At 36.1% G+C, this 24243-nt stretch overlaps 1 protein-coding gene across 4 annotated transcripts in view; it reads left to right on the top strand.

The window, feature by feature from the left end:
- The window catches only part of LOC114654608 (casein kinase I), a 225910-nt gene that overhangs the window by 128064 nt on the left and 73603 nt on the right, over nucleotides 1-24243 (top strand). For all 4 annotated transcript variants that reach the window (XM_028805242.2, XM_028805238.2, XM_028805239.2 and 1 more), the window contains exons 3-4: nucleotides 9570-9610; nucleotides 9704-9773. In XM_028805242.2, coding sequence (XP_028661075.2) covers nucleotides 9570-9610; nucleotides 9704-9773 — 111 coding nt within the window. The remainder of the gene's footprint in view (nucleotides 1-9569; nucleotides 9611-9703; nucleotides 9774-24243) is intronic.

Here is a 24243-nt window from a genome sequence, read left to right as displayed (position 1 = left end):
TTTTTTCTTCTTTTTTTTTTTTTTTTTTTATTAAGCCTGGTTTCAGATAGGTACATATCAGAAAAAATAAACAATATGACAACTTGTAATTAATGAGAAGCATTTTATTTCTTTTATGCCATATGTATTATAGATGCATATTTTATTAGTTAAAGTGTGTATTTTAAGGAGAGTTTATTTTAATATTTTTATGGTCATTAAACAAGCCTACAGAATTTAATTTCTCTGTATTGTAGTAAAAAAATCCTGGGACGAGACGTGACTTTTTCAGAGATACTTTCACATCCTTTAAGATGAGGCTTTGTGCCAAATGATTTAACCACGCCTGGGACCGGAAATAAAAGACGAAGAGTAGATGACAGAGTAGAACGTCGTAAAGAATTCAAAAATGTTGGTGTGATACACATGCAGAGCAGGTTAGAGATAACGAAAGTACTAAAATTCGAAAGTCAAAAAAAATGATAGTAAAGATCGCATTAGCGCAAACAAACGAAAATTATTACTCGGTGAAATAACGGAACAGCGAAAAGAGATATATTGTTCGGATTTAAACTTTAAGTCGGATACTTGTAGATCCTCAAATTCGTTTTGCCATCAGGGAAAAGTAGTGTTTCTTCCCAGTGAAGATGCGTATCCACGAGAATTGAAAGATTTATTGTTTGGTGAAAATGAAATCCACATACATAAGTGGCTGGCGCATAGCGCAGGCCGGGGGTGGGGAGGCCGGGGGTTTAGGGTTTGGCAAGCGAAGCCCTCTAGTAGTTAATAAAAATTAACAGTTAACACCTGTGATCTATGGCAGGGGTTTTCAAACTCGGTGATGGGAACCCACTGTGGCTTCAAGTTTTGTTCCAGTCAGTGTTTGTTTTTAATTGGACTCCTGGGCTAATTAAGTGAACTGTTATTTCCCAGATTCTATGTTTTGGGAACAATATAGAAATTAGAAAACTAAGTTTGGTTAAAAAGAACAATTAGTATTTTGCCAGCATCCCTGTGTCGATGAAACACAGGAAGCTCTGCAGTCTACTTGTGACTTTACGCTGTAGGAAGATAAGTAAATATATCAAGGTAAATAACATTTGATCTGGCTTTATATAAGTAACATATAAATGTTTTTTTTATATAAAGGCCATCACAAAACATAATCACAAACAGGACTTTGCACGATACCATGGTGAGCTCTGTAAGCCCTGCTGACGCCCAACCTCTTGCTGCAACCAAACAGTGGCATCTTTCGCCTTTATGCCTGTTGCCGCTGTGTTGTTCTTATGTGTGTCTAGACATTTCTTGCAGGGAGGGCTTCTATTCTTTCTCTGATGTAGAACCCTTATCCTCATCTGAGTTCACCTCTGTTATTGTACGTCTTTATTTGAAAACTAACAAAGGAGCGTGAACATGAGAGTATAAAAGTGAATAATGAAACAATACGCAAGAATAAAACTGAATTAAAAAATTCATGTAACAAGATACCAAGAAGACATGATTCACCAGCATTTGTGTGTCTGCTTATATTCCTTCAACAATATCTTTTACAAATACCATAAATTTACACCGGCTGTTAAACACTCAAATAAATAAATTGTATGATTTTATTCTATAATAGTAGTAATAAATAGCCGTTCACTACTCAAAACAGTTAACGCATGAAAGCCCTGGGATCGAACCCGCCACCTCTCGACTTGGAGACAGCAGTTCTTACCTCTACACCAGCCAAGCAAACATATATGTGGGTGTGTGTGTGTCATACCCAATTCCAATTTCTTTTATTTTGGTTAAATTCTTCAAAAAAGTGCACTTGTTTTGTTATATCTGTGTCTTTTGTGAAAGTGTTTATATGATATTTGGACTTCAGTCTTAACACATTACACACTTCACATCAGTATTTGGCCAATTATTAGTAGAACATGAAAAACGTTTCTGTTCTAGTTATATGTTCAACATTTCTTGCCTCGCATCTCCTGTCATACTGCATTTACACAGATCGTTGTAGACACGGAACACACGTGAAATGCATGTGTTCCAAATAACAATATATTATTTACCCTATACAATTCCAGGCACCTCACACAGATAAACAGACTTGAGCTGGGAGAACTTTGTGTGTACAACTAAAGGTGCGTCGGTGAGGGATGGGATAGCGGGCTGCCTGTGCTGATCAACACATTTGCAAAACAAAAGACGCTGATGAGGAGGTGTGAGGGAATTTAAGGTGGCCTGATATTATGAGTTTTTTTGTAAGCTTCAGGGATTCTAGTGTTAAAATACAAGGAAAGGAGCAAACTGCACAGATAAAAGCGTTAAGCATTTAAATCTGTAGCAAAATTAGTAATCTTTCTAAATGTCTTACAGATGTAAAAATCATGCAGCCGTGCTTTTCTGAATGTAGAACAAGTGAAGAGGAAAAAAATGCCACCTAATTAAATGAGATCATTGTTACGGTTGTTGTAACTGATTATGAATCTTGCTGGAACAAAAACCTGCAGCCACAGTGTGTCTCCAGGACCGAGTTTGAAAAACCCTGGTTTATAATTTAATAATAAAAATACACTTTAATATAGAATGTAAGGCTTATATTCCGGAGCATAGTGTAATGTTTTTTTTAAGGGATAAAGGAAAAAGCAGAATCTCTATCAGAACCAGCCGATCAAGTAACATGTAATCGGTGATTGGTATTGGCCTTAAAAACCTGATCAGTACATTGCTAGTTCTAGGTTTATTCTTGGGTGTATGTGTGCAGTTTAGGGATAAAGATTGAAGACTAGCATCACATATTCTCAACATTAAAATAAGGACTGTCTTTTTTGATGCACTATTAGTTTTAACTTTTCCTAATCAAGAGTATGCTACATAAGCCATCAAACAGGTATGAGAAGTCCAGAGTACTTTTTTACTCCCTTAAAGGTAGGCACATTAATTAAAAAAAAAAGATCAATATTAGGAATGCATTGAGCATAAGACATCCATCCATTATCCAACCCGCTATATCCTAACTACAGGGTCACGGGGGTCTGCTGGGGCCAATCCCAGCCAACACAGGACGCAAGGCAGGAAACAAACCCCGGGCAGGGCGCCAGCCCACTGCAGGCACAAGACATTACAACTGATTAGAATGGCACTGAACATCATCTTGATCTGCAGCCACTACTGATGGTGTTAAACTTGACTAAACCACAAACCAATCCTTGCATGTGTTCCTTCCTCTATGTGGAAAAGAAGCCAGCAATATGATGCCCCTGTTTCAGAGAAGCACAGAATCCTGGTATGAAAAGAACTGGTATGTTTAAAAAAAAAAAACTCACCCATGCCAATTGTTTGCCAATCTCACAACGCCAAGCAAAGACTCTGAGCCCCAGAGTCTTGTGTTCAAGTCATGCAGTGTGTGTACAGTCTGCATGTTCTTTATGTGTTACTGTGAATTTTCAGTTTTCACCACAAAGCCATTTAATTCAAACTTAGTGTTAATGTTTCAGTTTGGTCAGTTCATAGTCATTTTTCTTAACTGCAGGAAGCACTTGGGGCTGTCTGTTTACTTAACATAAATTATATATGTTTATATATATATATATATATATATATATATATATATATATATATATATATATATATATATATATATATATATATATATATATATATATATAAAATATGTGCATGCCAAAAATGCTCTTTCTGCTCACATTTTGTTACAGTATTTCATATCAGAGTTACTATAATTGATGTGATATATTTTAAACTTGCTCGTACTTTTACTGATGCTTATGCTGAAGAGATAATACTATTGTTCTTCCTAAGTCAATTACGATAACAAAGAAGCTAATGATAAGCAACTATGAATAGAAGGAGTAATATAAAAACCTATTTTAGCTTGTTCTTTGCTTGAATGTATCATTATGCTTCTGATTAGAACTATGATGAGACAGCAGTATAGAACAAAACATATTGAAACTCGTCATTTAGCAGTCAAAAAGGAATTGAATACTTCTTACCACTTCAGTCCGTTTATTGTATTCCATTCTGAAAATTCTATATCAATGACATCAAAAACATAGATTCATCAGATATACAACAGAAAAATGAAATGAAACAGTATTCTTTAGTTTTGATAGCTTTTGTACTAGTATGGAATGACATATAACAGAATAGGTTTCAAGGCTAAAAAAAACAACTTTTTATATCTTCTCAAATTGAGCACTTTTTAATATGCAAATTATTTAAATATCTGTATGCTAAATATATATTTATTTTACTTGAGCATCACTGCTAAAAAAATTTTAGCACTCATAATGGTACAAAGTATTAAGAACATACAAATTATCCCTAGCTATAGGTTTTAGAAATAAAGGACAGTTTTTTTGTGAGACTTTCTAATATTAACTCACTTGCTCTGTTTAGGTCATCCTGTTGAACACTTGAGAAATTAGTTGTTTGTTTTTAAAATGTAAGTCTGTAGTATTACAGTAATCACCCAAAAGTCTTTTCCTCAGAGATCTATCAGCCCATCCCTTACACATTAGTGTGTGTATGCACACATTTAAAACAGTTGAGCTTTTATGGTTAATGAGATTTACTTCTTGATACCTTTCAAAGCACCAATAATTTACCCATTTCCCTCTGCTTGTGTGATAATCTGCTTAGTTGTTCATCTTTTAACATGTACCAAACAGCAGGTAGATACGGTTTCTTTCTTTTTCTTTTTATGCCACATTATTACCAGAAGCATTGTAAACTGCATTGCCCAAAATATATGAAGTGATTGCTTACCCCATACAACACTGTTCGCCTTCTGACATCTTCTTATAATGGACGTATTGCTACCATAAAGCACAGTTGTACAGATCTTAACAAACATGTATTTACTTTTCTTGCTTCTACTAAGGTATTGTCATGTCCCCAAGGGTTTTTGCATTGAAATTGTGCTTGAAGACCACTTTTATGCTTTTGAATTTAGATCTACCATTGCTGTATTCAGTTCATTTAAAGATAACAGGTTTGTTCAAATATTAAAGCTAGCCTTGAATTTTGACTTATTTGCTGTGTGCAATTGTCTGTGTCACGTGATTTGTCATATGTGCATTGAGTTTTATGTTACTTATTTGATGTTCAGACACTCAGTGAAGTGAACTGGCATCAACGTCAATGTGTAATTTCACACTGAAAAGATAAAAAAAATAAAGTTTCAATGTGGATTAGATTCCAAGTTGCTAATTTGCTAAAGTGTATAAAATGGAAAGTAAACATTGCCTGGATTCATTTTTCCTTTCTTCATAATACTTGGTACTCCCTGTACTGCACTGTCAGCTAGTATCAATTTCCGTTATTGATGGATACATACATATTTAGAAAAAACTATTGATCCTGTTCTCAGGTCATTGTATCAGCTGGATTTTTGTTTAAGTTAACTGTCGAAGAAAACAGAACATCTGCCTTTTCAAGGTTTTAAGATTATGGGTCTTCAGTTTTTCTTAATGTGTACTGTTCATTTTACATGAATATCTTTCCTTAGTCAGTGCCCTGACTGAGGACTGAATATAGGATTGACAAAAGACTTTAATGGTGTGATAGGCTCCATGCTTCCTGTATGCTTCCAAGAGCCTCTTGAACCCAGAACCGTTGATAATGTACCCAAGGATTAGCTGGGCAAATGAGGACACTCAAGAGTCAGCAAGGGGTTGATGCAAACTGGTTCAAGTGCTTTTATTAAAACCAAGCAATCAAACAGTATTTCAAAGTGCAGTGCAAAAAGATTTGTCATTAAATAAATACAGTAATCCCTCCTCCATCGCGGGGGTTGCGTTCCAGAGCCACCCGCGAAGTAGGAAAATCCGCGAAGTAGAAACCATATGTTTATATGGTTATTTTTAGAATGTCATGCTTGGGTCACAGATTTGCGCAGAAACACAGGAGGTTGTAGAGAGACAGGAACGTTATTCAAACACTGCAAACAAACATTTGTCTCTTTTTCAAAAGTTTAAACTGTGCTCCATGACAAGACAGAGATGACAGTTCTGTCTCACAATTAAAAGAATGCAAACATATCTTCCTTTTCAAAGGAGTGCAAAGCAAGCAGTCAAAAAAAAAATCAATACGGCTTTTAAGTATGCGAAGCACCGCCGGTACAAAGCTGTTGAAGGCGGCAGCTCACACCCCCTCTGTCAGGAGCAGGAAGAGAGAGAGAGAGAGAGAGAGAGAGAGAGAGAGAGAGATAGCGAGAGACAGATAAAAAAAATCAATACGTGCCCTTTGAGCTTTTAAGTATGCGAAGCTCCGTGCAGCCTGTCCTTCAGGAAGCAGCTGCACACAGCCCCCCTGCTCACACCCCCCTACGTCAGCGCAAGAGAGAGAGAGAGAGACAGAGAGAAAGTAAGCTGGATAGCTTTTCAGCCATCTGCCAATAGCGTCCCTTGTATGAAATCAACTGGGCAAACCAACTGAGGAAGCATTTACCAGAAATTAAAAGACCTATTGTCCGCAGAAACCCGCGAAGCAGCGAAAAATCCGCGATATATATTTAAATATGCTTACATATAAAATCCGCGATGGAGTGAAGCCGCGAAAGGCGAAGCGCGATATAGCGAGGGATCACTGTAGTCCATAAAATTAAAGTTGTCAAAGGGAGGTTAAAATCCATCCATCCATCCATCCATTTTCCAACCTGCTGAATCCGAACACAGGGTCACGGGGGTCTGCTGGAGCCAATCCCAGCCAACACAGGGCACAAGGCAGGAGCCAATCCTGGGCAGGGTGCCAACCCACCGCAGGACACACACAAACACACACTAGGGCCAATTTAGAATCACCAATCCACCTAATCTGCATGTCTTTGGAATGTGGGAGGAAACCGAAGCGCCCGGAGGAAACCCACGCAGACACGGGGAGGTTAAAATCCAAATAAATAAATACATTCAAACAAGATTAAAATCCCAGGCAGGTTTCTTCTTCTTAAAACAGATACAAGCCCCAATGCCTCTTTCTAAAGCCTGGTGCAGTCATTGAATTAATCCCGGGTTCAGGTTCCTACCACCTTTCCGTCAGTGTCCATAGGACTCCTTACTGAACCCCACTCATGCCTCACTTAGCTAAACCGTTGGTGTCTACCCAAAGGACAATGCATGACACGGCCACTTCTACACCTCTGTGTTGTTCTAAGGCTCACCCCTTCTCCAGCCCCCACACTCGAGCACAAGCCTGCTGCTCACTTCCCGGGGCATAGTTTATTGCACAAGCTTCTCACCATCCTGCCTCTTTCTTCTTCCATAACCTCTGTTCTGATCCTCTCGATTATTAGATTATTTTGATCTGATCTTTCCATCTCTGTTGTGCAGGCACCCTAACTGTAACCCTGATTATCAGATTATTCAAAAGGGATTTCATACTTGCGTGCTATGATCATCTCGTAGGTAGTAGACAGGGACCATTATGGACATAATATAGTGTTTTAATGCAAGTATATGACTGAAAATAATGTTTCATTCAATATGGGACATGTGAAAGTTGTACCTGCTTCACTGTCGTGCATCTCAGTAGGGATATTCTTGTACAGTCAAAAAATCAGCTCTTCAGGGTCACTGCATCACCCTACATGCTTTAAGAAACACAATTAAATTATAGCATTATTCAAAATCTCAACTATTGAAGAATATGTTTTTTGGTACTGTTGAGAGTGCTTTTTTGGTAAGACCAATGTAGCGTGCCTATTACATATACAGTAGATAAAAATATTTATTTGTGAAAGTCAGAATTATATTACTGTGTTTCACACAGAGTATTCCTATTCTACTTGCACAGAACTGTAGTGCGTTGAAAGTAATGCAGATTACACTTTCATGCTCCAGGTAAGAAAATTGTTTATCTCTCTGACTGACCCAGACAACCTGACTACAGATCCACATTGTATGGAAAAACTCATCAAAAGACTTTGGTGGACAGTTATCTAATCAAAAGATCTTGACTGTACATTGTTCTGCTCTCTCACCAAATTAATCTTAGCCCGGAGAGGTCTATTCATTTTTACATTTAAAATGTCCAATGCTGTATTTGTCCTAATGTCTTTATAAACACAGGGAATTTCAGTTTCTCTATTACATCTTGTCTGAAGAAGGGGCCTGAGCTGCCATTAAAGCTTGCATATTGTAATCTTCTTAGTTAGCCAATAAAAGGTGTCCTTTTGCTTGACTTCTCACTGCATACATAATGGCTAACACTGTACAACACTCTAGAACTATAGTGTATTTTAGATATTTCAGCAACATTGGACATATGCTTAAAATGCACTTGAACATAAAACTTCTGCATCCTTCCTTGTACCATCAGCCGCTCCATTGGTATAATATATCTCCAAGCTCATGGTAAAACAATGATTTAGCGAATGCCTAGGCTGATGAAAACATTTACATTTACATTTACATTTACATCATTTAGCAGACGCTCTTATCCAGAGCGACTTACAACAGTGTTTGTTAGTTTTTTTTTCGCATACCCCTTGGGGTCAGAGCGCAGGGTCAGCCATTGTACAGCGCCCCCTGGAGCAATTACAGGTTAAGGGCCTTGCTCAAGGGCCCAGCAGAGTAGGATCTCTTTTGGCACTGACGGGGATTCGAACCGGCAACCTTCGGGATACCAGCACAGATCCTTGTTCTTCGCCTGCTTTTGTTGCACTAAACGTATTTCTAAAAACAATCAAAGGCTTGTGAGCATTTTTTATTTTTCTGTAGATCCATCCCCGTTATCTTTAATTCACTTAAAAACCATTTTTTTGTGTCACTTGACATTTTCTGCATTGAATACATTTCAGGATATCAACCGGCCTTTTATCATTTTAATGCAACATTTATTCCCTGTTTGTAAGACTGGATCTTGTAAAATATTAGGATGACCACCAGAAGAAGGCATTTTTTCACATAACTTTGCGTCTCTTGACATCAGTGACTGATTTTATGTCTATAAAAATAAAACATGATCGTAAATTGCTGCCCCAAGATAATAACATGTATTGCTATCAGATAACTACTATATAGAGGGACTGATGTAGAACAAAAACATCTTGGTACAGTTCTTTAATTTAGACTAATTTGACTTTTACTTCTGCTGCTGCAGACAAGTGAGGCACTTTGGTCAAAAACTGTCACAAGTAAGTACAATCTCACCACTTCACATGGAGTAAGACATTTACTGTCAAAGTGGGATTAGTACTTTCCCCCGTGTTCAAGTTGGTTTTCTCCAGTTACTCTGGTTTCCTTTCCTCTGGTTATCCCAAACACGTGCCTGTTAAGTTAATTAGCAACTCTTAATTGATCCAATATGGGTGTAGTTGTTTGCTTCAATTTATCCTTATGTAGGTTCGGGCTCTTGCTTACTATTGATACTGGATCAATTGGCCCCAACTCCCCCATGTATACTTTAAAACAATTATTTCCTAGACTTAACACATCACAAAGAAGTGCTACTTTATAAATGTTTTAAATAAAATTTTCACAACTAATTAGCCAACTTTCTACAGTCAGAATTTAAAAAACAAAGTATATCTGTATTAAATAACCTGACCTAACACATTTTTTTATGTTCTATTTTAGGTAAAAATTTGTACACAAATGAATATGTTGCAATTAAGCTGGTAAGTCTATTGTATTTTTTTTTTTTTTTTTACATCTTAGCAGATAGCTGTTTCCTGCTTTTGTTTTAAATTGTGTTCTTTGTGTTTTAACAGGAACCAATGAAGTCCAGGGCACCACAGTTACATTTGGAATACCGATTCTACAAACAGTTAGGATCAGCAGGTAAGAATGAAAGATCCTGACTTGCCAAATTCATTTTCTCATAATAATGTTAAAGAAACAGAATTATTTTCAATCTTTAAATTCAGTTTAATTTGTACTTGTTTACATGTAAACACTCTACTATGTTCCCAAAAATGTGCTGCTTGCGTTAATTTGTGATTTTAAGTTTGTTCTGTGTGAGTGTGCAGGTGCAGTAAGTTTGAGAGTGAGTGTGGGTATACAGTGGGGCAAAAAAGTATTTAGTCAGCCACCAATTGTGCAAGTTCTCCCAATTAAAAAGATGAGAGAGGCCTGTAATTTTCATCATAGGTATACCTCAACTATGAGAGTCAAAATGAGAAAAACAATCCAGAAAATCACATTGTGTGATTTTTACAGAATTTATTTGCAAATTATGGTGGAAAGTTAAGTATTTGGTCACCTACAAACAAGCAAGATTTCTGGCTCTCGCAGACCTGTAACTTCTTCTGTAAGAGGCCCCTCTGTCCTCCACTCATTACCTGTATTAATGGCACCTGTTTGAACTTGTTATCAATATAAAAGACACCTGTCCACAACCTCAAACAGTCACACTCCAAACTCCACTATGGCCAAGACCAAAGAGCTGTCAAAGGACACCAGAAACAAAATTGTAGACCTGCACCAGGCTGGGAAGAATGAATCTGCAATAGGTAAACAGCTTGGTGTGAAGAAATCAACTGTGGGAGCAATTATTAGAAACTGGAAGGCATGCAAGACCACTGATAATTTCCCTCGATCTGGGGCTCCACGCAAGATCTCACCCCGTGGGGTCAAAATGATCACAAGAACGGTGAACAAAAATCCCGGAACCACACAGGGGGACCTAGTGAATGACCTGCAGAGAGCTGGGACCAAAGTAACAAAGGCTACCATCAGTAACACACTACGTCGCCAGGGACTCAAATCCTGCAGTGCCAGATGTGTCCCCCTGCTTAAGTCAGTACATGTGCAGGCCCGTCTGAAGTTTTCTAGAGAGCATTTGGATGATCCAGAAGAGGATTGGGAGAATGTCATATGGTCAGATGAAACCAAAATAGAACTTTTTGGTAAAAACTCTACTCGTCATGTTTGGAGAAGAAAGAATGCTGAGTTGCATCCAAAGAACACCATACCTAGTGTAAAGCATGGGGGTGGAAACATCATGCTTTGGGGCTGTTTTTCTGCAAAGGGACCAGGACGACTGATCCGTGTAAAGGAAAGAATGAATGGGGCCATGTATTGTCAGATTTTGAGTGAAAACCTCCTTCCATCAGCAAGGGCATTGAAGATGAAACGTGGCCGGGTCTTTCAGCATGACAATGATCCCAAACACACCGCCCGGGTAACGAAGGAGTGGCTTCGTAAGAAGCATTTCAAGGTCCTGGAGTGGCCTAGCCAGTCTCCAGATCTCAACCCCATAGAAAATCTTTGAAGGGAGTTGAAAGTCCGTGTTGCCCAACGACAACCCCAAAACATCACTGCTCTAGAGGAGATCTGCATGGAGGAATGGGCCAAAATACCAGCAGCAGTGTGTGAAAACCTTGTGAAGACTTACAGAAAACGTTTGATCTCTGTCATAGCCAACAAAGGGTACATATCAAAGTATTGAGATGAACTTTTGTTATTGACCAAATACTTTTTTTCCACCATAATTTGCAAGTAAATTCTTCAAAAATCAGACAATGTGATTTTCTGGATTTTTTTTTCTCATTTTGTCTGTCATAGTTGAGGTATACCTATGATGAAAATTACAGGCCTCTCTCATCTTTTTTAAGTGGGAGAACTTGCACAAAAGCTGGCTGACTAAATACTTTTTTGCCCCACTGTATGTGCATTAGTGAGCTTTGCAATGGTCTAGTGCCCTGTAAAGGGCTGATTCCTGCCTTATATCTAATTTTGTTGGAATAGGCTATAGCTCCCAGAGTCCCTAACTGGAATTTCAGGATGATGTATTATATTATATTATGTTGTGCTGTGTTATGTTATGTTATGTTTTCTTGCAATTGAGCTTCAAGGATCTAAGTGAAATTTGTAATATGTTATTTGTAAATGACTTTCTACAGTATAAGTGCAATTTAATTTGGTTTTAACACAGCAAAAGCAAAGAGTCTGTTTGTTGCTTAGCCTTAATCAAAAGGACCTCCAAGTGTGTAGTAGATGCCCAAAAGCTATAAAGCTGCAGTTTTAGTAAAGAGGTATTTCCATTCACTGAAGTTTGAAGTGCATTTTTCTGTGAGAATGGATGATGTTCTAATACACCGAATGGACATGTTGCCACATTTCTATAATCGTTCAAGGTAAATGTATGATAAACCTGTCCTAAGTTTGAATAGATATTCTAGTGAATACAATATTAGTAGTTCTAGGTTGTAACCACAACAGCTGTTAAGATTCCAGCTCTGTGAACACTTAATCTATAAAGTTGTTAGTATAGCTGGGTCTAAGGTTATGATGGTTTCTACTTAACCGAAATTCTGCAGATATGAACAAGCACATAAAATTTCCAAATTGTTAATTTTAACCAAATTCTAATTCATTTTCAACTAACAACTTGTTTTTTTTTTTTGTTTTTTTTTTTTTAACCAAAAAAAAAAAACTGGTTTTGATGCAGATGAGCAACTGTTATTTCCTCTGAGGCATAGTAATATATGGGATGGATTTTGTCATCATTTTCAAACATTTTGTGCTTTCATATGCACATGATGTATATCCAGTCTCGTGTGCCCAGACAACAGCTAAGCAGCTAGACTGACATCTGATTGTTTAGCTTAGACGTAGAACCCACTGCATGTAATACCCTGCATCCTACATATGTATCCCATATATATGTACCTTGTCTCAGGAAGTGTAGCCACTGGGAGGGGGTTTGTGACACCCTGAGTGATTCCTCAGAAAAGAAAGCGCATGCCTCAAAGTCATTCATCAGTGGTGGATTTTCATGCCATCATTATGCCTTTTACAACTCCCTGAGATGTACTGTATTATTATTGAAAACTGTAGGATGTTTAAGCACAAGGTCGACATACTGTACATACCCTTGGTTCAAGCTAATAGATTGAATTATTTGTTTTTTAATTTAGAGTACACTAAAATTGCTTCACTGTAGGCTTTTTAATAAGACTGAAATATTTTCCTTAATTAAGTAATACAGCATTAGGCATTTTTACTTACTATTTTTCCCATTAACAGACATTTTACAGTTCAAGTTCCGACTTGCATGCAATGCATATATTTTCCCACTATTTTAATGATATTTCTGAAAGAGAGTTATTTTTTCCATTAGAAATTAATTTCTAATAGTTTTGAATTTTTTTGGAGGTTTTACCTTGATCAGTGTATAAATGAGTTTAGTACAATGATTTACCAAAAGCATTCTTTTTTTTTTTTTAAACATTAAATACATTTTACTTGTGATACATTATCTGTAAAGAGAGCTGTAGTCCCACTCTCTGCAGATGAGTTCTTTATTTAAAAAAAATAGACATGAAGCACTACTTGATTATTTTAAACTTATGAATAATTATTCTCCAAAGTCTAAATGGTGTTAATTGTTTTAATTGGTTAATTTATTGAATGATTTCAGCGCAGCATGTTTTTAGCTCATGTCATTGTTTAGCGACTTAATGAAATGATTACTGCATGGCGCAGTAATCGGAAGGTCCTGGGCGTGGTTCCACTCAAATAAAAGTTTGAACATGTTAGTGCAGGAAAAAGAAGAAAGGTTTCTGGCAAGAAAGGTCTTTGTTAGAAAGAATTGGTTTTGGAAAAAGCACTTGGTTGATGGAGGAGTGCTAGAGAGTACAAGGGCGGGAAGGGCTCATGGGTTCTGGATCATGACCTTCTGTTGAGCAGTGGAGTGGATGGGATAGAGAGAGAGAGAGATCACAGGAACAAGCAGAAGGGAGCGTGGTGAGATGCAGCGGCATCCGTGGAAGGGCACAGTACCCTAGGAGGTGCAGTGATTGGCACAGGTAGTAGTTTGGATCGGCAGTGACTGACTAAGGTGGCTGATTAGCAGCACATGGTGGGCTGTGTCAGGATGTCTTCAGTGTCCTGATTTGAATAAAGAAAGACAACACAATAAAGCACAAAAGACAATAACTTTCAATAAAACATACACTGCAATAGAATATAAAACCATGTGAATATACTCATATTTCCATTTATTCATTATCAGTTCCCACTTTATACCAACAGCCTCATGTGCAGTAAAGCCTGACCTAGCAGCATGAGGCATAAGGTATTTATTCACTGTTCCAAGACTTGCTGCCATTTCATCAAGTTCATCACAGCCACACACTGACTCTTATTCATGTAAGTCAATTTAGAACCAATTAACTTACGTGACCCAAAATTTTGCCGTTAAGTGGAAAATATTGTTACCTGAAATAAAAAAACATACTCTCAGGGAAATATGGAAACACAACATACAGAGTTAATAAGTTCAGGGTATAAACACAGTTGAAAGTAGTTCTAATGTTAGGAAATTTAACAACCTAATTTTAATATTGCATTTAAAATGAAACACGTGAAAATATTAAGCTAGGATACCAATTACTGATTTAGATTTTGTCCTAAAATATACACCATATTTTTCATATTTTTATGTGAAAAAGAGGTAAAGAAACATTGATTTTCCTGTTCATTACACAATTGTGTACAGACAGATAGTTGAGACATGGAATTGAGTTGGTCCTTACCTTCCTTTGTATTGGTTGATCTGTCTTCCTCTCTCATAAATTGGGTTGAGGGGCCTCTCTTAGTTCTTTGGTGATGCCAGTAAAAGGTCTGAGGGAGTACTTCATTTGTGGCCTGGACAGGGATAGCTTTCTGAGGTTGTGTTTTTAAGAGTTCTGGATGGTGACGTCTGTCCTGTTGTCCCATCTGAATACATTCCTGTAACAAAACCCCCGTTTAGCATGACTATATCTGTACTTTATGTAGTGGAATGGTAATTTCAGCTTGAAATCTTGATATAATCAAACATAATACATGAGGCACTTCTGATTAAGACAGTACAAAGAAAGTGTTTAAAAACAAATCACTTATATAAGTGGTATTGAGATAAATTTCTTGATTATTTAAAATGATGTAAAAACACATAAATGTTTCTTTTTTGGAATAAATGCAATGTTTTTCTATATTTCTTTTGTATAATCAAATCTCCACCTGTGATTTTAGCTTGCATTTAATGAAATTTCTCAAGACTTGTCATTCTTAGTTATGAAAGTAGGCTATCACTAAATCAACTAACTGCTCAGTGTTGCAAAATTGCATATAAGAACACTTGATTCCTCCTCACAAGTTTATCACTTATTAATTTTATGGATTTATAATAAGTAAATCTTTGTGGGACAGAATAGAAGGTTCTTTCGGAATGATGTAGTGGAGTCTACATTGCAACATAAATAATCACAGAAAGTCTGTGTACACAGAAACCTGAGTACATCTGTTATATATTCCAAAAAATATGGCGGCATCCTGTTTCACATATTACAATGTTGTTTCAGTATTGTATTTCTCTTGCTTTGTACTGATACGGCTTGTGATTACTTTTTCTTAACTCTAATTCTGGACTGCTGTCATTCCTGGATTTTAAACAGTTTATTCGTCATGTATTGCCTTGCAAAATAATTTGTGGTGATATTTTCTTTCTATATTGCAACCAACATATTGAACATACATCTGCAGACCTAGAAAAAACAATTTCCAGTTTTTCCTGATTTCCTCTATTACTGTAAATTTTTGTCACTAACTTTTTTCAGGTCTTCAGACAAAATCTAATTGTAAGTAAAAGGCACCTGAGTGAAAAAAGTAACTTTTTAAAATGGAGGTCATTTATTGAATAAGGTTTTTCAGTGCCAGCCAAGAATGTGTAAAAAGCAGTAGACTTCTACTTAATACACCCTAATCAATTAGAGTCAGCAGAATGAATAATAGAGGAAATTGGATAGGGTACAGATACTTTTTCATACTTTTTCACAACACTTTGCATGAAAACAAAGTACTTATTATGCAAAAACAGTAAAGAATAGCAAAGCACACAGCATATGTTATTTTGTTCTTTGAAATGAGTAGTTCTGGTTTGTATAAGATTTTATTCAGATTTAGGCCCCATTTATATTATGGGTTTGTATTTAGGATTGAAGTGTACTGCAGATTATTGAACTTCTTCTTTGTGGAGATAGTATGTTTGAACATTCAGTTTGCTCCCTGAAGATTTTTTACTTCTTGGAGTACAAAGATATACAGTCATGGCCGAAAATTATTGCAATTACAAATGTTTTTGTATATACATGTTTATTTCCTTTATGTGCATTGGAACAACACAAAAAAACAGAGAAAAAAAGCCAAATCTGACATCATTTCACACAAAACCCAAAAACCGGGCTGGACAAAAGTATTGGCACCCTCTACTTAATATTTGGTTGCACGCCCTTTGGAAAAAATAACTGAAATCAAGCGCTTCCTATAACCATCAACAAGCTTGTTACACCTCTCAACTGGAATTTCCGACCACTCTTCTTTTGCAAACTGCTCAAGGTTTCTCAGATTTGAAGGGCGCCTTCTCCCAACAGCAATTTTGAGATCTCTCCATAAGTGTTCAATCGGATTTAGATCCGGACTCATTGCTGGCCACTTCAGAACTCTCCAGCGCTTTGTCTTTAAGCATTTCTGAGTGCTTTTAGAGGTATGTTTGGGGTCGTTGTCCTGCTGGAACACCCATGACCTCTGACGCAGACCCAGCTTTCTGACACTGGGCCCTACATTGCGCCCCAATATCTTTTGGTAGTCTTCAGATTTCATGATGCCTTGCACACAGTCAAGGCATCCAGTGCCCGAGGCAGCAAAACATCCCCAAAACATCTTAGAACCTCCACCATGTTTGACTGTAGGCACTGTGTTCTTTTCTTCGTAGGCCTCATTCTGTTTTCTGTAAACAGTAGAATGATGAGCTTTACCAAAAAGCTCTACCTTGGTCTTGTCGGTCCACAAGATGTTCGCCCAGAAGGATTTTGGCTTCCTCAAGTACATTTTGGCAAACTCCAGTCTGGCTTTTTAATGTTTCTGTGTCAGCAGTGGGGTCCTCCTGGCTCTCCTGCCATAGCATTTCATTTCGTTCAGATGTCGACGGATAGTTTGAGCTGACACTCTTGCACCCTGAGTCTGTAGAACAGCTTGAATATGTTTTGAAGTTGATTGGGGTTGTTTATCCACCATTTGGACTATCCTTCATTGCAGTCTTTTATCAATTTTTCTCTTCCGTCCACGTCCAGGGAGATTAGCTACAGTGCCATGTGTTGTGAACTTCTTGATTATGTTGCGCACAGTGGACAAAGGAACATGAAGATCTCTGGAGATGGACTTGTAGCCTTGAGATTGTTGATATTTTTCCACAATTTTTGTTCTCAAGTCCTCAGACAATTCTCTGCTCTTCTTTCTGTTCTCCATGCTTAGTGTGGCACACTCAGACACACAACAGAAAGGTTGAGTCAGCTTTTCTCCATTTTAACTGGCTTCAGGTGTGATTGCTATATTGCCCGCACCTGTTTCTTGCCACAGATGATTTCAAACGAGCATCATATGCTTGAAATAAAACGATTTACCCACAATTTTGAAAGGGTGCCAATAATTTTGTCCGGCCCATTTTTGGAGTTCTGTGTGACATGATGTTAGATTTGGCTTTTTTTCTCTGTTTTTTTGTGTTGTTCCAATGCACATAAAGGAAATAAACATTTGTAATTGCAATAATTTTCTGGGAGAAATGGTGCATTTTCTGGGAAAATTCCAGGGGTGCTGATAATTTCGGCCATGACTGTACTACTGGGATAATCGGTGACCCTAAATTGGCCTAGTGTTAGTGAGTGTGTTTTTGTGAGCTCTGTGATGAACTGGCATCTGTCCAAAATGGGTTTGTGACTTGAACACACTGCTCAAAAATCACTGAAGATAAACCAATAGACTTTTTCCAAATAATGTATATATAGTATCATACTGTAAACTTAAAATTGTTTTAGACTTTGATAATTATTCTTACAAAACTTTTAGTTTGAATTTCTACTCCCTTTTGTTTGAGTGATAATAGTGTCAAAAGTATATCTGTACTAACTATACTGTATTTTAATTTGGATGGATAGCTTTAACAATCCTGTCAACATATTTTCTGAGTTTTGCTATATACCATTCTTTAACATTTCATATTGTTACTATGTTTAAATTCATAGCTATTTTTGAGGATATGCGATGGGTTATGTTACTATGTGTGATGTTGACAATAAAATTGATTGATTAAATGTAATAAATATAAAAATGAATTCTCTAATGTACATATTAAAAGCATGACTGTTTATCTGGTAGCCTTAAGTGAAATCAGTAGAACGTTAATGACAATTTATATCCCTGTATTTAACCTCAAATGTGAACTATATAATTGGTTAAACTGTGAGCACTGCTGTGCCCAGCTAGCAAGTAATTTGCAACACATTTTGGTTTTTTTTTTTAGTGTGAAAGGCATTTTAATATGCTGTAGAAAAACTCATTTAAAGAGGGAAATTGAAAATTGTTATCTCTCTCCTTACAAGCAAAAGTCTAAAATCAATTTGCAGTTTTGCATGAAAAGTCAGATAAATGTACATTAAAAATGGTAGGTTGTTCTTGATTTTAAAAACTAAATGAAGTGTGCTTTGTTTTAGTCTTTCATGATTAGGCACCAAGCTATTTAATAAAAGCTCCAACATTATCCCTTAATGAATAACAGTAAAAAGTGTTTTATTACAGCTTTGAAAACGTTTGAATTAAAATAATTTTACATAGGGATGCTCGACTGTTGATCCAAATCAACCGATTTTTCACTTTAAAAAGATTCAGTCAGTGATTGGTAAAATGGCTGATCAGAAAAAACAATATCTTCAGCCCCTGCTTTTCTAAGCTTTACAGTAATATAGTTGTTGTGCTCCTTTGGAGAAGTCCTGTGCAATTAGACAAAGTGCAAAAAAAGCTACTTTAAGGCATTCAGAGCTTCATTTTATCCTTTAAATTGAAACAGCGTGTTTGTTTAAAATGCAGCACCTTACACTTTTATTTGGAGAAAGAAAAGACAAATTTGAAATTGCTACTTAGTAAATATTAGGCCGTTTTTTAAAGATTTTATATTTTAACTGCAAACAGCTGTAGTGCAATTAATGATTTAAAATGATTAAAACATAAGTGCATCTGTATGTTTAAGCAGCGTTCAATTGTTTGCCAACATCAATTAAATGATTGTGTGAGAAGAAAGATAATTTTTTTTTGTTAGAGAAATTGTGAAAGTACTGTTTAATTAAGCCTTGTTTCAGATAAGTACATTACAGAAAAAAACTAAATGATATTATTATGGATAAATATTTTTGTACATATTTTATTAGTTAAAGTATGTATTTTAAGGACATTTTATTTATTTTAGTATTTTATGGTCACTGAACAATAAGCCTGCAGAATTTCATTTTCTTAATAAAAATTGAACAGTTAGCACCTGTAGTCTATAGTTTAATTATTAAAATGCACTTTAATATAGGACATAAAACTTCTCTTTGTCTGGTTATACAGTAGATTAGTGTAAGAAGTGTTTTAAAGGAATTTTAAAAAATCTGAATCTGCATCAGAATCGGCTGATCAAATAACATGAAATCAGTATCAAATCGGTAGCCGCCTTAAAAAACCTGATTGGAGCATCCCTAGTTTTACAGTGTTGTCATGTGAATAATTTGAGTAGGTTATAGTTAGATCTTCAGCCAATTCATTCATTTTTAATCTGAATTCAATCACAAATTTTGGGGCATAACTTAAGTGTGATGCCATTCTGTCATTTACAGATATACTGCAGCTTCACTTAACTCTTGGAAATATTAAAAGGTATGAGTTAAAGAACTGGAGTTACTGGTGGAAAGCCACAGAGCCAAGACAATATGCAAACAGGATTACAGCACTGATGGAAGTTAGTACTGCCATTTGTCAATCAGGCAAACAAAGCTATGAGCACAGCAATAAAAAAAAGAAAATTTTCTAATATTCTAATTTTGATATCACTAGATAGTGCTTGTTAATATGAACATGACTAACCCATCTTACACACTCAAAACAGTATTTTACCCCATTTTCATTTCACTTAATGTTTTGCTTTACTATCCTTTATATATTTTTTAACTGTATGAATGTGATTGTGATTTTTTCACTCTTCCTAGCCTCACCCAAAAGTAGAGTTTAGCAGATTTACCAAGCCTCAGTCCCAAGTGTCCTCTGCTCCTGTGTGTCATTTCCAAAGAACAGAGTAAAATGTTTTGAGTCTTTTGTAGCACTTTTTGTTGTGTTATCTTTCTTTTTGTTTTCCATAGTATTTATTAACCAAAATTATTTAAGTTTTCTCAGCACACTCATGTTGTTACTGTTTAAACTACAATTAATCTTTGTTCATCGTGCTAAATTTACTTAACTTGTACTGATTATAGAAAAGGTTTTTGTTTTAATAAGATATTTTTGGTAGTGCGACATTAGTGTAATAATAATAATCCAGCATGCTAGTGCCATACACACTTTCTGGATATATTTGATTATTGGGGGTAGTGGCTTGGTGTGCTCATGCTTTTATTAGCTTCATGCAAAACACCTTACATTAAGTTTAAGGATTGTGGGATCAGTTGATGTTTGAAAAAAGCTGTAAAATAAACTGCACAGGTACTGAGCCAAAATGATAATTTTACGTTGATTTTCGTCAGCTTGAGTTGATATCACATGAAACACTGAGGATGTCTTTGAAAATAACATAATTTGTAGAGCATCCATGCATGTGACATTAATAACCCTTTAAGTTGATAGACTGCATTAAACTTTTTGGTTCAGCTTTTTACATATTCATAGTTTATTGTACATTTGTGTTTCTGGTTAAAAAGTTGCTTACAGTATATATATATTGCTGATAGAAGCTTTGAACATAGGTTAAGTGTAATTGTTCATTTTAATCTCAGGTGTTTGGTTGTTCATTGAGTATTCATCTAGCATAAATGTCTTTGAGCCAGTATAATTGGATCGTTGTTGCTTCAGTAAATTGAGTCAAGCCAGTTTAATAAAATGAACATTAACATTTGCTTTGCTATGGGTCTGTCCACTGATCTCTATTGTCCCTTCTGCTAGGCAAGCTTCATATGTTTTGGGGCTGCCCCCCCCACCCTTGGCTTTGTGGTTGACTATCACCAAATTTTTCTTGACTGTTTTTCACTTTAATATCCCTTCCCTTCCTCGTTTTTTTTTTTCTCTTACTTGATTGCTGTTCTCTTTCCTTTTTGTCTATCAATCACAGGCTGTTTTATCTAGGCCCAATAGCTGTAAAGACATTTTTAGCTTCTTACAGGAAATCTGATGTTTCTATCTTCTTTGCAACTTGGCAAGTCCCATTTTCAGTCTTGATCTCCTGGAACTCTCAGCAGCAGTGATCAGTGGATCATCCATTTCATATGTTAACAAAATGGTATTCTCTTGTAGAAATTGGTTGCTGTTGCCCTACTTTTCCTGCTTCTTAAATTCTGGCTTGGTGAGGTCGGACATTTGGGTTGCACCCTCCATAACTTGTGTTCCATCTGTTTTACTTTTTAACAGGGCAAATATTGTGGGTGGGGGCGGAGCTGTAGTTTTTTCTGTTATTACTGCTTTTACAATTGTTTTCTTTCGACAGCTTATTTTATGAGAAACCAGTTGGTGTCATTGTTTCTGTCTCTCATTAATGTTATTTAAACTTCAATAAATATTTTATCACAAGAAAAAACAGAACCTTTGTTGGAGTGTACAGGTCTGTAGAGTATGTGTCTAGTTAAGTTAGGTATGGTTTTGGTGTATACAACATAAGATGAACTGCATCATAGACAGAAAAACTGAGTGTGGCTAGAGTACAGGAAATCAGTGTAACTGATTCTGAAAGTGAGGTCCCAGTTATGAAGGAAATGAATCTCTTGTCAGTCTGCCAGTGATCATTTTGGAAAAAAAAAATTTTTTATCTAGAAAAAAGTGCAGAAAACCAAGGAAAAGTGTGCCTTTTTGAAGTTTGAGGTTTTTTGTATTTATTTCTAAGCCAGAATCACAGTGTTATTAATGGTAAGCTTTCTTACCATTTCTGGTGTTTTCTAGTAAAAAAACATTCATCTGCAGCTTCCTGTACACAAGAGATTCCAGGATTCATCTAGGATATGGTTTTACTTTGAAAGCAAAGCATTCATAATCCTCCTATATAGTTAGAAGGGAGGGTTACTTTTTCAGTTGGGAGATTTAAAAACGGTTTGGTTTTAGACATATTTTATGTTGAAGGTTTAGAAATTAAAGTGAACAATGTGTGCTGTTAAGAAGTATTCATTCCTGAGCTTGTTTTGAAGACTAAAAAACAATGTTTACATCCTTTGTGTTCAGAATAAGTTTTTCTCTAATGTTTTAGCTTTTTTTAATGCTGCATAGTAAGTTTTAAGATGGTATCTGTTTTCCCTTAACATGTGTGCACATACTAAGTTTATTCAGTTTTTCTCCAGTAACTGGAGAATAAATACTGCTTAAAATCAATTCTAAAAAAATTCATATTTAATTATATTGTTGTTACATGATTTACTGAATACCAAGTTAATTTAGGATGTTTTTACACAAACTCTTTTGTAAAACAATACAATTTTCATACTGGGTTTGTCAGAAAAATCTCTTTGTCAAGTTTGTGAAATTTACTGTTGAGGTTTATTTTTACATCACTATATAGAGGAGCCATTAGCTGGTTAATAATACTTATGTAAAGTAATATTTACTAGACAAGTCAAACTAATTCAAATTTCAAATGTCACATACCTGATGCTTCAATTTTGAAAATCACTCAATTTTAACATTGGTTCCAACTTTAAGGCTACCATTGTGAAATCAAACCTGTCAATTTAAGATTACTCTCATAATTCCTATAAAATAATGTTTATTCTGTTGTTTTCATTCTGTCTAGCATAAGTGAACAGATGTGCACGTCTTTGTGATTATGATTGAAGAGAGTTACTTTATGGCTCAAAACATTAACCAATGTCTGGGAAATGTGGAAGTTTTTATAAACTAGATCATTTTTATTTTGGAAACAATGTGTAGATGAGTGTTTGCAATGATGGTTCCCTGTCCAAGGTTGGATCCAATCTTTTTCCCAGTGCAGCTGGGATAAGAAACAACTCTCAGTGACTCTGAAGGTAATGAGCAACTGTAGCCATGTTTTCAACAACCTGATGATATAAACAAAGCTTTATTTTATTTTCTTTATTACAGCTGTGTGTAATGCTATATTTAAAAATAATCTCACCATTCATTTAGCTGACAGTTGATTGATCATATTATTTATTGTGCTCTCCAAGCATGCATGAATCCTATATTTTTATTTCTCAACTAATTCATAGTACTAGGGTGTTGTACAGTGTTAGTCATTATGGATGTAATGAAAAGTCAAGCAAAACAACACCTTTTATTGGATGACTAAAATGATTACAATATTCAAGCTTTCAAGGTAACTCGGCCCCTCAGGATTCATGTTGCCTGAAGAATGGGCCACTGGCACCATTTTGCTTGACTTTTCATTTCAACTAATTCTATAATGACATAAATGTGGCCTTGAAAGTGCCTTAATATTTTTAATAAGTGGTATACTTACAGTCCAGCTCTGAAATTCAGTCCCTGCAAGTTTTTCTTGTCATTTCAATCATACAGAACTCCAGAAAGATTTTAAAATAGCGTGCTTTTCATAAGCCGAAAATAAAATGAAGCAGCTTCTGTATGCTTAGTTAGTACACAAGTAGTGTATGTGCTTTAATCATCACTGTGGAGGAAATTTTCTTTTGCTCAAGCATCGGTTATAAAGTGCTCTTGGGTGTAGTTCAGACGATTTAAATTTAAAAAACAAAACAATGCACAAGTAAAAGACTCGTAGTTATACACAATATATTCAATGTAAACAGAATTTAAATAACGTAGAAGATAGTTTGTAACAGATAGATAGATACTTTATTAATCCCCAAGGGGAATTCACATACTCCAGCAGCAGCATACTGATAAAAAACAGTATTAATTAAAGAGTGATAAAAATGCAGTGCACGTTAAAAAATTCAGGGTGGAGTGTGCGAGGCAGGTATAACAGTCAATAACATTGTATAATATTAACGTTTACCCCCCCCCCCACCCGGGTGGAATTGAAGAGTCGCATAGTGTGGGGGAGGAACGATCTCCTCAGTCTGTCAGCTGAAGCTGCTCCTCTGTCTGGAGATGATACTGTTCAGTGGATGCAGTGGATTCTACATGATTGACAGGAGCCTGCTCAGCACCCGTCGCTCTGCCACAGATGTCAAACTGTCCAGCTCCATGCCAACAATAGAGCCTGCCTTCCTCACCAGTTTGTCCAGGCGTGAGGCGTCCTTCTTCTTAATGCTGCCTCCCCAGCACACTT

The sequence above is a fragment of the Erpetoichthys calabaricus genome, chromosome 7, assembly GCF_900747795.2.
Source record: "Erpetoichthys calabaricus chromosome 7, fErpCal1.3, whole genome shotgun sequence".
Classification (NCBI taxonomy): domain Eukaryota; kingdom Metazoa; phylum Chordata; class Cladistia; order Polypteriformes; family Polypteridae; genus Erpetoichthys; species Erpetoichthys calabaricus.
The sequence above is the reverse complement of the archived record's forward strand: the minus strand, read 5'-3'. Positions and strand labels throughout refer to the sequence as shown.